General features: G+C 52.7%; 1 protein-coding gene across 2 annotated transcripts; it reads left to right on the plus strand.

Moving 5' to 3' along the window:
- The first annotated feature begins 185 nt into the window (after window positions 1-185).
- Window positions 186-10,035, plus strand: DRG2 (developmentally regulated GTP binding protein 2). 2 transcript variants are annotated; one of them, XM_040592373.1, is made up of 13 exons: window positions 186-326; window positions 1,920-2,080; window positions 2,519-2,608; window positions 3,753-3,813; window positions 4,800-4,890; window positions 5,300-5,372; window positions 5,496-5,586; window positions 5,779-5,876; window positions 6,481-6,557; window positions 6,980-7,068; window positions 8,010-8,068; window positions 8,496-8,549; window positions 8,636-10,035. In XM_040592373.1, the coding sequence occupies exons 1-13, from the start codon at window positions 263-265 to the stop codon at window positions 8,720-8,722; spliced, it is 1,095 nt and encodes a 364-aa protein (XP_040448307.1). In that variant the 5' UTR covers window positions 186-262; the 3' UTR covers window positions 8,723-10,035. The 2 variants fall into 2 exon arrangements, with proteins under 2 accessions (XP_040448307.1, XP_040448308.1); XM_040592374.1 differs by lacking the exon at window positions 8,010-8,068.
- The last annotated feature ends 4,656 nt before the right edge of the window (window positions 10,036-14,691 follow it).

Here is a 14,691-nt window from a genome sequence, read left to right on the forward strand (position 1 = left end):
TTCCTTATAGCTTTCCCTATCAGCAGCTCCCGTTAGCCCCTTCCCCGGCAGCTGGCGTTACCAGCCGCCCCCCCGCGACCCCGCTCCGAGACGCCGGGCCGGGGCTGGCGGCGGGCGGAACCCGGAAGGCGGGCGCGGGAGGCGGCCGGACGGCGCGGCGGGAGCGCAGCGCCGGGCGCCTGAGGGGGACGGACGGAGGGGCCGGCGGCGCTTCCGGCGTGCGGCGTGCGGGGCCTGGGGAGCGGGCCCGGCCGGCCCCGCCATGGGTATCCTGGAGAAGATCTCCGAGATCGAGAAGGAGATCGCACGCACGCAGAAGAACAAAGGTCCGGGGGGGGCCGGGGTGCCTGGGGATGCCGGCCGGGGGGGGCTGAGGGGCGGCCGGGGGGGGGGCCGGGGTACCTGGGGATGCCGGCCGGGGGGGGCTGAGGGGCGGCCGGGGGGGGCCGGGGGTACCTGGAGATGCCGGCCGGGGGGGCTGAGGGGCGGCCGGGGGGGGGGGCCGGGGTACCTGGAGATGCCGGCCGGGGGGGCCTGAGGTACCTGGGGATGCCGGCCGGGGCAGAGCCCCTGGTGGGGGAAGAGGTGGTCGGGGGTGTGAGGGGCAGGGGGAGTATGGCTGCCAGGTTATGGGGGCGCTGGGAGGAAACCGGGGGAAGAGAGGATGGCCTGGGCTGTGGGGAAGGTGGGCTGTGGGGAGGTTTGTGAAGCTGGGGGACGTGAGGGGGTACCAGGGGCTGGATCGGGGGGCTTGAGCGGCTTGGGGGGAGGCTGGGGCAGGCTGGGGAGCAAGGTGGGCCGAGAGGCTGGGGAGGGGGGGGGGCAGTATGGGAGAGAAGGGTGTCTGCGCAGAGGGGGAGAAGGGTGTCTGGGGTGGGGGGGGCTGTGGGGGAGAAAGGTACTTGCAGGGGATTGTATGGGGGAGAAGGGTGTCGCTGTGTGGGTGTCTGTGTATGGGGCAGAAGAGTACATGGCAGAGGGGTGTATGGGGGAGAAGGGTGCCTGGGAGGGGGTGTGGGGGCTGCACCTCCTGCCAGCCGCCCCCTTTCGATGCTGTTGATGCCCTGGCCTGTGTGGGTGGGAAGCCTCGGGCCACACGCCTGGAGGAGGGGTGGGCTGCAGCCCTGGTGGCACCCCTGACTCCTCAGAGCTGGGCTGAGGACCCGAAGTGCTACTGGTGCAAAGGGCCCGGCGCTGTCTGCTGCAGGGTCCCCAAGCTGGTGTTTGAATGCCTTAACCTAAAGGGGGGACTGGGGAGCAGAGCTCCCCACAAGTTCTGCTGGTGGTGCCCAGCACCTCACTCCTTCTGGAGGCTTTAGGCTGTGGTAAATAATGGAAAGTAAAAACAGTAAATGCCATAAATGCTTGGGTTTCTTGCCCTTCTCTGTTACAAAGAGAGCTTCTACAGAAATAAGTACCTTCTTATTTTTTTCCCCTCTCGTGTAAATTCAGGTGTTTTGTTAAGAATAAGTCAATAAAGTACTTTCGCGCATGTGAGGTCCCAGTTGAACATGTCTTTAAAACTTGACAAGAGCAGGGGGAAAAAAATGTGTGGTTTCAGAGTGCTGGATGTGACCGGGTGTAAGGAGGGACCTTTGCTGAGGAGTGGCCGCTCCCCCTGTGTTTTCTCCCTTTTCAGCTGGCTCCCTTCACCTGTTCATTCCTTCACCTGCTCTCCCTCTGGCTCGCTCCTTTTACTTGGGACGTTTTTGGCTGCTTACTTCTTTTGAGTCTGACTTTCTGTGCAGGTCCCTAGAAGGTTTGCTTTCCATGGCCAGTATTTTAAAAGGTTACGGAACAGCCGGGGGGTAGCTCGTGCATGTGACAGTGGTTAAGACATTGACCGAAAAGTTCTTATTTTTAGAAGTGAGTTATCGGCAATATTCTGTCAACCAGTTGTTGTGTTTGTCTTATTCCAGCCACTGAGTACCACCTCGGCCTGCTGAAGGCGAAGCTTGCAAAATACAGAGCTCAGTTGCTAGAACCCTCCAAGTCCTCAGCTGCTAAAGGAGAAGGCTTTGATGTGATGAAATCTGGAGATGCCCGGGTGGCACTGATCGGTTTTCCTTCTGTGGGTAAGGTCAGTGAGTGTCTATGTTAACTGCGTGGCATGTGTGTTTCCAGTTTGTGGTTAGCAGTGGCTGTAAAGTGGATATCCATCCTCTCCTCATCTTTCATCTTCTTGCCATGAGTTAGCAGAAGGTTATTGTATGCTGAGGGGTGAAAGTTAGAGCTGGGGAAAACACTCCTTCATCTTGTGTGCGGTGTGCTGTGGTAACAGCCTGAAACCTGGGCTTGCTCAGCCATGGCACTGCTGAGGAAATAGGTGGGAGGATGAGATTTACCTTTGTTTGGTGGAGTTGCTGGCTGTCCCATCACTGCTTCAGTCTCTGTGCCTGGAACAGCCACAACACAACTTTTAAAAGCTGAGGAACACACTGGTGTTACTTGTGTTGCTGAACATTCACTGGTGCTTTCATTTGTGTATCTTTAGTGATGCTGATCTCTTGCATTTCAGTCCACGTTTTTGAGTTTAATGACCTCAACTGCCAGCGAAGCTGCATCTTACGAGTTCACAACCCTGACGTGTATCCCAGGAGTCATAGAAGTAAGTAGGATTCTCCTCCCTTTGGCATAGCAGTGGTAAGAAAGCCAGACATGTAAATGTGTCTGTTTGCACCAGATACACTTGTGCTGCTGTTAAGAAGCACTGTTACCCAAAGGTCTCTGCTGACTTCTGCTTTAAACTTTGGGAAGTCTTGAGTGCTTGCGGTATCAGGTCTTCTGCAGCCTGCAGTGCTGATTTAGCACTTCCCTGGGCTGCATAACTCTTCAGGATTGACTGCCTGATCAGGGTTTTGTATGTTGCCGTTCGACTGACCAGAGCAATACGACAATTCTCAGCTGAATTTTTTATAACCGCTATTGGCGCCATTGACCAGATGGCTGGAAACCTTGACAGATTTGTTTTTAATGAAGCTTTAAAAGAGGCAATCTGTACTGTGATCAGTTTTGAAAGAAAATACAACTACTCCTGTCCTTGAGGAGTTTTATTAGTGGTGGCCTAAGCATCCATCAGTAAAGCAAATGATAAAGGGCATCAAACTGAAAAGTGTCCAAGAGTAATGAGAAAATCTGGGTCAGAATTGAAAGCGGAGTTAAATAATGGCAGTAACTGTGTTGGTGTTAGAAAGAACACAAATATTGTAATGCATCCAAATGCAGCTGTGAGCTGCAGTCAGTCGCTAAAGCTGTTACTGAGGACTTTGCTGCAACAATAGCTTGAAAACTAATGCCCCTGCAGATGTGCTGGATGAAAGTCCCCTGTTATTTCCTGGTAAGACCCGCAACACGTCTGAATAGTTCTGATCCATCTCAGTAAGAGATGGTGGCGCTTGCCTGTTACTGTGCTTTCTTGTTAGACCAAGAAAGTAAGGTGGTTTTTTTCTTTCCATTTCACCCACCCAGGATAACGTGCTGTTTTCCTGGTGCTTTCTCACACTGCGATCATGTGATGCTTTAGGAGGTCAGGACCTAACGTACTGCAGTATGTGGTGTTTAATGCAGCTTCATAGGAAACACACTGGAGGTTGCCTTGACAAAACAGCCATCAGCTTTGTGCAAAATTGTCCTGCTCTGTCAGGTTCATTCAGTTCCACTCTCTGCAGGCTTTGGACCCCAGCGCATGCTTGGGGCTTTTGAGGCAGCTCAGATGCCCTGCACAAGGCTTTCAACTTCTGTTTCCTTTTCAGTACAAAGGAGCCAATATTCAGCTGCTGGATCTGCCTGGAATCATCGAAGGAGCGGCACAAGGTTGACTGATCTCTGTGTTCATGTAAAGTAGGCATTTGCCCTCAATAGTGTACCTGGGTGTCTCAAACATTAGCAGGTTTCCTGGGCCAATAGTTCCCACATTGGTTTTCCAAATTTTAGAGTCCTTGATCTTATGTGAGGCACGATTCTTATCCCTGAGCCCACATAAGGTTCTATATGTAGCAGAAAGATGCTTTTCTGGAGGTGGGAGCCAAAGCAAGCCAGTCACTTCTCACCTTCTTGCGTGAGTGTTATCTTGCTCATCTGTTTTCTGGTACTGAGGAAATCTAAAGAAAGATGCTGGAGAGGCGGAGGGGGAAATTACAGCTAAACAGTAACCTCTTTTGACTAATTTCCTGGGTTCCTGCCAGTCCTCCCATGACTTCTGATTCTGGGAAGAGGTGTTGGCTTTGTCCTTCTGCTTCATCCTTGTCCTGATTGGCTGGTCATGTCAGAAGATGCCTTATGAAGCTTAGGAAAATCATGTCAGATTCCATAATCCTTGGGAAACTTAGGAAAATCTCCTAATGGTCTATTCTTGGAGGAACATGGCCTGGCGTGTCTCTCCTTTTTGGCCAGAAAGTTTATGGAACGTCTCTGCACAGCGGCCCTAGACCCACATCACTGGTCTGGGTAAGCTGTCTCTGCTGCCTGGAGCTGCTACTGTTGCACGTGTCTGGGGATGTCTGTCCTGATGGCAGAGATGTCATTTCCACCCATGCAGCCGTACTCAGCTTTACACACAAGAGTTCGTGTAACCTGTGGTGGAGGAGCAGCAGCAAAGAGTATTTGTGCTGGACATAAGACAATATGGGTGGACCAGATGTGCTTGCTCAGGGCCGTTGAGCAGCTGACTACAGCCAGTACAGCACTGCGGGATCTTTTTCCTTGCTTCCAAGCAGCTGAGCAGTGCAGGAGTCCCTGTCTGTCGCAGAACTCGTAGCTGGTTTCTCTTGCTGATGTATGGCCGTCTCCTCTCTTCTCAGGGAAGGGCAGAGGTCGGCAGGTGATAGCTGTGGCCAGGACGGCAGACGTTGTTATTATGATGCTGGATGCCACAAAGGGTGAAGTACAGAGGTGAGCGTGTGCTTGTGGGCATGTGGAACTGTGGTGTGGTGGGCCAGGTTCAGGGGGTCCCTTGTGCCCAGAAAACATGCCAGCTCCCTGAAGCGTTATGTCCTGTACACATTGGGGTACCGGTACTTAAGCTATTGAGCATAAGATGGAGGTTGTACTCCGTTAGAAGCATGCTAGCTAACTGGCTTGGGCTTCTCAGCTGAAGGATCGTTCCCACAGGATGGCTGTTCAGAGATGGGGATTTCAACCTAGATTTCCACTGCAGACTGTCCTGCGTTAGCTGTGGTGTTCAGGTTGCAGTGAAAGCTTACGGCAAGGCTCTGTCGATATGATAGTCAGAAAGAAAAGGGTATGGGTGTCACCTAACTGCGCTCAGTCTCACAGGTGCTAATGTGCAGTGTCCCTGCAGGGCCTTGCTGGAGAAAGAACTGGAATCTGTAGGAATCCGGCTGAACAAAAGTAAACCAAATATCTACTTCAAGGTGAGGTTTCCTGGACTGCTGCAAGCACAGCTTGTGTCCCCCTGTGTGCTCAAAGATGGTCCCTGAAGGGGAGTCTGTAGATTTTGCAGGCTGTTCTTAAGTTGCTTTGTTGCCTCCCTGCAGCCGAAGAAGGGTGGAGGTATCTCCTTCAACTCAACTGTCACGTTGACTCAGTGCTCCGAGAAGTTGGTGCAGCTCATCCTCCACGAATACAGTATCCTTTCCTAAAACGGGAGACCCTTAAGCCAGCAGCCGCTCAGGAGTTGAGTGGTACCTGCTGTGGGACAGCCTGGTGTCTTGGGCGCTCGCTGGGTTGACAGCAGGCATTCACAAGCAAGCTCAGCCCGTTGGCTCGCCGCGGTGTGTAGGTGTGTTGGGGTTTGGGCCTTGACAGTGCTCACCTCAGAAATCTTCAACGCTGAGGTCCTCTTCAGAGAGGATTGTTCCCCTGATGAGTTCATTGATGTGATCGTAGGCAACAGGGTCTACATGCCGTGCCTCTACGTGAGTATTTCGGAAACAGCCTGCCTTCTGCCGCGCCGAGCATCTCCGTCCTTTGCTGAAGGAGAACTGGGCTCCTGGTTCCTCAGGCAGTAATGCTTTGGGGTTTAAGAGCTGGAAAGCACAACTCGACAGGGAGATTTTTATAAGCTTTTCGGTGCGGCAGCGCTGTGTGCGTGTTCCCTGTGCCACCTTGTGGCTGCCTGCGTGCGCTGCTGCCCTGGTGGCATGGGGTTTGCTCCCCCGGCCTGGAGCCTTCGGGTCCTGCGCTGCCAGCTCTGCACTTGGGTTTTCATCACTGGTCCCTTGTGCCAAAGGTCACGTAAGATTTGTGTTTGATAGTGACTGGGTGTGAAATCAAAGGTCCTGGAGAATGTGTTGCAAGTCATCCCAAAGGGAGAACTTTAAAAGGCCCAAACTTACCTTTGGGCTTCTGAATTTTAACTTTGTTTTACTAAGAGCCTTGGTTGGTCCTCTGGCTGACAGGATCTGAGTTTCTGTTTCAGAAGCTGGAACTACCTTGTTATACCTACATGACCTGTCTGTTTTTCTTGCGGTGCTGCTGAACTGACTTCCTAAAGGGTATGTTGTTTTTCCTTTGACTTAGGTTTATAACAAGATTGACCAGATATCTATGGAGGAAGTGGATCGTCTCGCTCGGAGACCTCACAGCGTTGTAATCAGGTAGGAGCCTCTCACGCTGCCTGATGTGCTGGGCCAGATGGTGTGGTGGTTTATTTCATACCCCTTTTACCAGCTTCTCCCAAGAAGGGGCTTCTCACAGTGCTGTCTGCAGCTGCTGGGGTGAGAAGCGGAGCCGCTGTGCGGCTTTTTCCAGGCTTCCTTCCCCTGACACAGCAGGCCGTTTGGCTTTTCCACGCTGTCTGCAGGCCAGAGTAAGCCAGTCTAGCTTGTTTCCTTGGAAGTGCTGATATATCTGACTGGGGCTTTGCTGCTTCAAAGCTGCTTGTGTTTTTCCTTTGCCAGCCTTGTTAAAAGACTTTTCTCCTTGTTCCCTAGTACTTTAATAAGAGGTTTAACCTTGTTCTTCTGGATCTCTAAATCACAACAGCAGTAACCATGGAGATGTTCCTGGTGTTTTGCAGCTGTGGCATGAAACTGAACCTGGACTACTTGTTGGAGAAGCTCTGGGAATACCTGGCACTTACCTGCATCTACACCAAGAAACGAGGACGTAAGTGACCGTTAGCTGAACAGAAGGTTTGAAAGGCACGAAGGGCTGCTGCTCATCGAAGGCAGACAGGCTGCCAGCAGGGCTTGGATGCCTGGCTGTCAGCGGTCTCTTGTGTCCTGGAAAGCTGCAGTTATGCTCTCCCTAACCAGCTTTCTGCTCTCGGGAAATGCTTTCTGTTCCATCTGGTCCAGCCATGCATGTATCCCGCCACAACCCTCCCATTCTCTTGGCACTAGAAGAGCTGAATTTTCATAAGACTTTTCAGGATGATATAAGGAAATAAAGTGTGCACGTTCGCAACATTTTTCCTTATTATGCATGCTCTCTGATGAACTGTTCAGCCCATCACTACCCAGAATAGGTCTCTGGTTCCTACTGCAAGAGGTTTGGTGATTCCCATGCCAGGCTCCTGAAGGCTCAGGAGTGCCTTTGATCCTCCTTTTGCTTTATAATTCACTTGCAGCTTCTCTCAGTGATGAAGGCATGTCTATAACTTGTGCCTGTTTGTGCACAGCTGTGACTGAACTTGGGTGGATGTGAGGAGGTTAAGGAGCTTTCTATGAGCTTGTTAAGCTGTGAAATCATGGGGATTTTACAGAAAAATGCAGAGTGGCTTGGTTTTACTTGAGCAGGTGTGTTTTGACTTGGGTGGTTTTGTTTGTCATAAGTCGAGTATTTGGAATGGCATTGGAGGAGGTGGATTGTGAGGAAGCTGTTGACTGTGTGGCGTGGGTAACTGTGCTTGTGGGTACTGGAGTGTCTACAGAACTGATTTGATGTTCTCAAGTACATGGATACCTGTTCTGTCTGGGAGCTGGCAAGTGTAACGGGAGGAGGAATTTGGGACTAGTAAGCACAAGGCAATGTGAGATGGTGTCAGCATATTAGAACACACTTGATGGAAATCCAATGCTTTTCCCCCCCCTCCTGCTTCTCCACAGAGAGACCAGACTTTACAGATGCCATTATTCTACGGAAAGGGGCCTCTGTGGAGCATGTGGTAATTTCTCTGCATCTTTTATGTTTCCTTGTCTGTAGAAGGCAAGTTCCTCTTGGAGCCTGCTATGATTTGTGCTTCATAAAGCTTGGGACATGTCAGTGTTTACTTGGGCTTCTCCTTTTGTTACCTTTACTGATTCTGTCTGCTTTAGGTTGCTTTCTTAGCTGCTATAAAAGGTTAAAAAAAATTTACTTAATGCAGTCCAGTGAAAAAGCGCATGGAAGCAGTGGAATGGGGCTTTATGTGGACTGGTGATTCCTGTGTCTGTTCTGTATTCTTTCAAGTGCTGTTAACTGGCTCCTAAAGTCACTTTTGTAATTTCTAACATAGGCCTGAGTTTTTCCCTAGTTCCTGAATATTGAGCCAGTTGTTTGCAAAGCAGCGCCACTGAACTGCCTCACACGCTGTCTGTCTGTCTGTCTTGCAGTGCCATCGGATTCACAGATCGTTAGCCAGCCAGTTCAAATATGCCTTGGTGTGGGTAAGTGTTTAAAGCAAATGAAATCTCTGTCCTCAGGTGTCTCTGAGTGGTCTTCTCCTAACCTTTCTCCCCCTTTTGCTTTAAAGGGGACAAGCACAAAATACAGCCCTCAAAGAGTGGGCTTAACTCATATGATGGAGCATGAAGATGTCATTCAGATCGTAAAGAAGTAACCCTCTTTGCTGGTGCCTGGCCTTGTCTTTAATCACTAGAATTGGAACTGACCACATAAAAGCAAAACAAAACAAAAAAAAGAGTAAAAAAAGAAAATGAAAAAGAAAAAGGGAGATGTGTTCTACAGCCAAGAAAGCAAGAAAGCTTCCATGAAGCTCCTTCTCTTGGAGAAAGGCAGAAAATGAGGCTACTGTACTTGCAGGTGGGGATGGGGAAGATGAGTTTCCATCTTGCAGCATTTCAGGCAAAGTAATGTTTCTTAAAAATAGAGGAGCCAGTTTTTCTAGGACACAGTTCCCACAGCCAGCAAAATTCTGCCTCGTAGGGTTTGCATACAGATCCATGTGTTAACCTACCAGTGGCTTGCTTAACCAGTGGGCCGTTTATGGGTTTGTGTGAACAAATATGGCCCTGTGCTTGAGGACAGGGAAGCCAGGGCCGAGAGAACATTGCTGATGTTTTGCTGCTGATCCATTCACTTAATTTAAGTATTGATCTGAAACAGGTTCTCCCTCCCCTGCTCACTGGACACGTCTTTGCAGCTTTCACCATTGGAGATGTTGGTCTCTGCATCTGAGACAACCCCTGGTGAATTTATAATGGTCCCACCTCAATTAACGCTAAAATGTGGCACTCTGTGCCTCTCCTTAGCTCTGCAGTAGGGTTTGTGGGACATCCTGGTCCAACTGGTACTGAGAGAGATGAGAAATGAAATTTTTAGTGAGTGATTAACCTGGCCGAACTGCAGCAGGTTACGATGAACGAGCCGTAGTCTGCAGTGAAGATTTCCTTCTGGCATATCACTCGTCGAGGAGCTACCTTGGGAGTTTTCTCCTTTGCTCTCATCCTTCCCATTAGTCCCCAAGAATATTGCTTGGGATCTCCTTTCTCAATCATGCCCCTAAATTCCAGTAACAGCTCTTTGAGCTCCAGGTACCATCCCATGCCATGGGTTTTAGCCCAGCCCTGTTAAACATTGTTGCTTGTCTGGATATTTTTCATCAGAAATCTGGGATTTTTCTAATCATGCTTTTTTCATTGAATACTGATGCTAAAAAAATTCAGAGTGCCTGATAGAGAACAGCTCTTTCCTTCTGGGATCAAGAGTTGCCAATAGCTTTTATTTTCTTTCATTGAAAAAGGGTTCGATCTGATGTGGATTCTTAACTGTGAGGACAGGTCTGATGGCAAACTTGTCTGAGCAGGGCTCCTTCCCTCTCCTTTGTGTTCCTCCCCACCCCTCACAAACTGATCGAGCAGAAATGGAAGGATTATTTTATTTGAGAAAATAAAAGTTGCTATTTCATGTGAACTGTAGCTGTCTGCCTGCAGTGGGTAAATGGTTTGGTGTGTTTTCGAACTCTCTTTTTTACCTTTGGCTGCCGGAGGAGGGCTGGATGCTGTTGCAGGAGGTTGTAGCGGGGAATAGATTGTGAAGGGAATGGCTGCAAAGCAGGGCTCTGTGGCTGGAGGGGGACTTGATGAGGTGCGATGGGAGATAAATAGATGCTATACACAGTACCCAAGCTAAGAAGGTGACTTTGAACTCTGTAAGTTCCCTTCCCTGTTCCTGGCTTTGTTCACAGCTGGAGTGCAGAGCAAATCCCGACCGCGGAGGCAGCTAGTGGAGAATGAGCTCCAAATTAGCCGCATTATGCCTGAGCTGGCTGCGGAAAGCAGGCACTTCTCTGTGTGAATTGGGTGGGATGCCGTTCCAGCACATTAACTTGCCCTTTAAATTTCCTGTGAAGGTTGCACAGGCAGGGTTGCCCACACAAAGAGGTCTTTTAGTTTCATTTTGTCCCTGAGTTTCTGACTTTTCACTTCAAATCCAGAGGCCTGCCAAGCCGTGGCACATGGACGGGCAGCCAGAACTGCTGACTGGGCTTGGTCCTTGGGCCAGGGTAGTGTGTGGGGCCGGGGAAGTGGCTGGTGCTGTGTGAGGCTGAAGTGCACAGTATTGCCTGCTAAAGCATGTCCTCGGTCAGTTAGTGCCTACCTCTCAATGTGTTCAGGTTGCAAATTGTCTAGTCTAGTCTGCCATCGTTCAAAAAACCCTCTGCCTAATTAGCCTTACTCTTCATTTAGGAAACTGGACATTTTATCCTGTTTAAAATGAACTGATACATGATTAAATTTGGAATAGGGATGAAGTAAAAATAGTTAAGCCAGAAGAAGCTAACTTCTTTTTTTAGTGAGAGCAGCTTTTTTGCAAGCGAGTTTATAGCTGTATTTGAAAATGCATGCATTTAATTGCAGTATTCATTCTTCCAGACGGCTTCCCTAATTGTTCTGCACTGACGTTAAAAGCTGCAAACATTGCAGTTTGGAGCAGGTTTGCCTGAAGATCTCTCTGAATCCTGAGAAAGCAAGATCATAAGGGCAGGGGGGAAATCTACTGCAGCATTAGGATTGTGCCGGAGCCTCCTGTGGTTTATAGAATTGGTCAGACCCCTTGTTAGCTCCGTGGAGGAGCTCCCGAAGGGAGATGGGCTCAGAGCCTCCTTGCTGAGCACATTTGGAGAAAGGCAGGTGCTGCCTCTGGTTTGCAGGCAGGAGCTGTGGGTTTGCCCTGCAAAGAGCAGCACGCTGCATTTTCTCCGCTGTACGAGGGAAGGCTTTGGCTGGGTGATGCTCGGAGAAAGCTGCTCTCGGCAGCCTGGCTGGCGGTCTGCTCTTCTGCTCTGCAGCCCCCTGCCATTCCTCTGCTCTTTCAGCTGACTCGGGTTCCATTAGCGCCGTACCCCGCTCCCAGAGGGCTGCACAGATCCTGCCCTGTCCCACTTTGCTGGCGGAGTGTGGCCGTGCGTCGCTCCTGGGCGGCTCTCCAGGTGTGAAGCGGGGTGGATTGGCTGCGATGCAGCCCATCAGCCACCCTCCATCTAGCCCTGGAAACGGTGATGGCCCGAGGCGTGCTCTGTTTAAAATGCCTGTTCCAGGCAATCAAGCAGGTTTGATTGGCTGAACACTCCTTTTATAATTTAATTTAGTCAGGAATCGTTTGCAAGGTAATAAAAAGAGACTCTGACTCCAAATACATTCATTTAATTCAATGAGAGACAGTTACTGCGGCGGGCTCGCCTCAGCCAGCTTCCCTCACCCCATCACGCTGACATCTCAAAGTGCTGCTCAGGGCTGTATATAAGAGTCACGATCCGCAGTGACAGCTTAATTGTTTCAAATGCTGACAAGGGTCACCCCAACCAGCCATCGCGTGTTGTGCGGGGCTGGCTGGGGAGGCTGCGGCGAGGAGGATTTATGGCTGGCAAATAGTTTTGAATTCCTCTGGTTGCGCCTGCTAAATGATGAACCTGCCCCTTGGGGATGGGGGGTATTGATTGTAATTTGCAGTTAAGCCCTTGCTTTCTGAGGAATCAGCATAATAAATACCCACCGCATTACGGCAGGGACGTGTCTGCACGGAGGAGAAGGAAGCGGAGGTTTTCCCGGGTCGGGTGGCGCAGCGCCTGCGGCAGGATGCTCTCACTGCCCCTGGCTTTGGGAGAGCCGTGGGCTCCATCGCTGCTGGAAAACGGTCCCCGGGTTGGGGTGGGGTGGGAACCCCGTGCTGGGGAGGAGGAAGCTTCGAGGCGCTCGGATGCTTTGTGAAGGCAGGCGGAGATGCCCTGCACATCCGAGGAGGAGAGGGCAGTCCGGTGGTGTCGGGATGGAGGGTGTCTAGATCCCTTCTCTGTGCCTGGCCTCAGGACCACTTGGTCCCAGCCCTACTTTGGAGGGGGGCGTCTGCGTGTCCACCCCCATGTCCCTGTGAGTTCTTCTCCTAAACCTGCACCGGTTTGAGGGCAGGAATGGGTCAGGGCCATTCACCAGCTGCTCACATCAAGGGCTCCTGACGCTGCGAGGTGGCACAGCTCTACCTCCTGGGAGGAAAGGGGCTGCAGGGCTGTCCAGCCGCATCACCAAGGGATGAGGACCAGGCTGGGGGGCACCAGAGCTGGCTGCCCCTCCAGCCGCTCCCTCCCTGATGCTTCCTGGCTCTGCAGAGGGAAGATTAGCTCTCATCCCTCCGCTCATGAGTGGAGATGAGAATAATAGCAGTCATCAAATATGCATTGGATGGCAGCAGCCTGCAGCTGCCACGCAGCAAATATGGTCCCGTGGCTGCCGGGGGAGTGACGGTCCCCGGTGGAGAGCGAGGCCGAGAGCACGGCGCTGGCAGAGCGGGGGGCTTTGGGCAGCGCCGAGCTGAGCCGGTGCCATGCGGGTGAGCTAGGGTACCCCAGGTGAGTGGCTGTGAGCCCCCCAGCTGGGCGGCACGTTGTCTCTTGGGCTCGTGGAGGCCGTGACGGGAAGGACCAGGGAGGGACCTTGGTGTGCAGGGTTGGTCCTTACGGAGACACTGTGGCGTGGGGCTTGGTCCTCTGGGTGCGAGTGTATGGTGTCCTCATCTCTGCTTCTCCCTGCCTGTCTGCTCGCTGCCTTTAGGTCCCTTATCTCACCTTCTGACTTGCACCTTCCTGACAGTCCCCGCATTCCCACTGCCCTCCAGAGCAAAGCTTCCCGCCCGAAACACCCCTTTTTCCCCAGGAGCCTCTGCCCCACGTCTTCTACCGCCCTGTCCCCAAATTCCTTTTACCTAGGGGCTCTTTTACCCCAGGACAGCTGCCTGGCCCCGCAGCTGAGCTTCTGCAGGACCCCTGGGCTTGGCTCCGGGGCCAAGGTGGTGGCATGGGGCTGTGACCTGGCTCCGGGGCTGTCAGCCAGCGTTCCTGGGTGCACGCCAGCACTGAGCCCAGGACGCGTCATGCCCAGCTGGTCTCTGCTTCCAGCATCTGCTCCATCCTCTCTCCTTTCCACAACACCTCCCTTGCGGGCAGCTCTCGGTGTCGGGCAGCAGCTGGCAGGCACGGACGTGGTGTGCATCACTGGGAGGTGCTGGGTCCCTGTCCTTGGCGTGGAGGGTGGAAATTGGCCAGTTCAGGGGGGTGATGGGTGCTCGGGGAGGGGCAAGGGGAGACACCCTGCAGTGCCTCGGGGGCTTGGAGGGCCACGCTGCTGTCATGCTGCCCATTGCTGGAGGTGTCCAGCCTGTCCACGTGCTCCCAGCGGCTCATGGCTGGAGCAGCGAGAGCTGTGGTGGGGCTGCCCGCTGGGCACACGGGTGCTTGGAGGTGGGTGCACAGCAATGCAGAACTGGTGACAGGAAGGGGATGTGATGAGAGGTGCCGCAGCTGGGAGGTGCCTGGCCAACTGGGCTGGCTCCTTGGGGCTGGGATGCAGAGTTCTCGTGAGACACAGCAGCGGTGGGGTGGCATGGTGTGATGTGGCTGGCATGGCACGATGTGGTGGCACAGAGCCCTGCTCTAGCTGTAACTGGAAACAGGATGTAAGTGGACCCGGGGCTGGCTGGTGACCGCAGACCTGCCTGGAGACGGCGGAGCTGCCACCCTGGGAGCTCTGCCTGCCGATGCCGGTGTTCCAAAGGTACAGTCCCAGGCAGCCGTGCCAGGCTGGGGCGAGCGAAGCAGAACGCTGGTGGCCAAAGTGTCCCTCCGCTTTCTGCACCCAGCTGTGGCACAGCCCTGGGCTGCCATGGTGGGACAGGGGCTGCCCTGGACCACATCCCTGGGACGAGGGGCTTTCCTGGCTCATCCATGTGGCTGGAGCTGTTCAGGGGTGATGGGATCAGAGGATGTTCTAGGCACCTTCTCCCAGAGTCTTGGTCCCCATCACCACCCCAGAGAAGTACCCTTACTGCCAGGTTTTGCACCCAGGGTCCCTCCCCTGTCCCGCTGCTGGATGCAGCTGTGCCCAGACACCCTGCAAACAGCTGCCAAGTGTGGGTACCCCACGGTCTGGGGTTCATGGTCGTGGGTTCCCCCACCAACACCCAGCATCTGCCACCATCCCACTGTGCCTGGGCACGAATGGCCCTTCCCCAGCTCTGCCAAGCCAAAAGCAGGTGATCACTGTGCCCGTGGATGAAGAACCCACGGAGGTGTGTGTG

Source organism: Falco naumanni, chromosome 4, assembly GCF_017639655.2.
Source record: "Falco naumanni isolate bFalNau1 chromosome 4, bFalNau1.pat, whole genome shotgun sequence".
Lineage (NCBI taxonomy): Eukaryota > Metazoa > Chordata > Aves > Falconiformes > Falconidae > Falco > Falco naumanni.

Coding starts and splice junctions, on each gene's coding strand:
- DRG2 (XM_040592373.1), top strand. CDS start 263: ATGGGTATCCTGGAGAAGATCTCCGAGATCGAGAAGGAGATCGCACGC. Junction 3,814..4,799: donor CATCGAAGGAGCGGCACAAG/GTTGACTGATCT, acceptor CTCTCTTCTCAG/GGAAGGGCAGAGGTCGGCAG. Junction 7,069..8,009: donor CTACACCAAGAAACGAGGAC/GTAAGTGACCGT, acceptor GCTTCTCCACAG/AGAGACCAGACTTTACAGAT.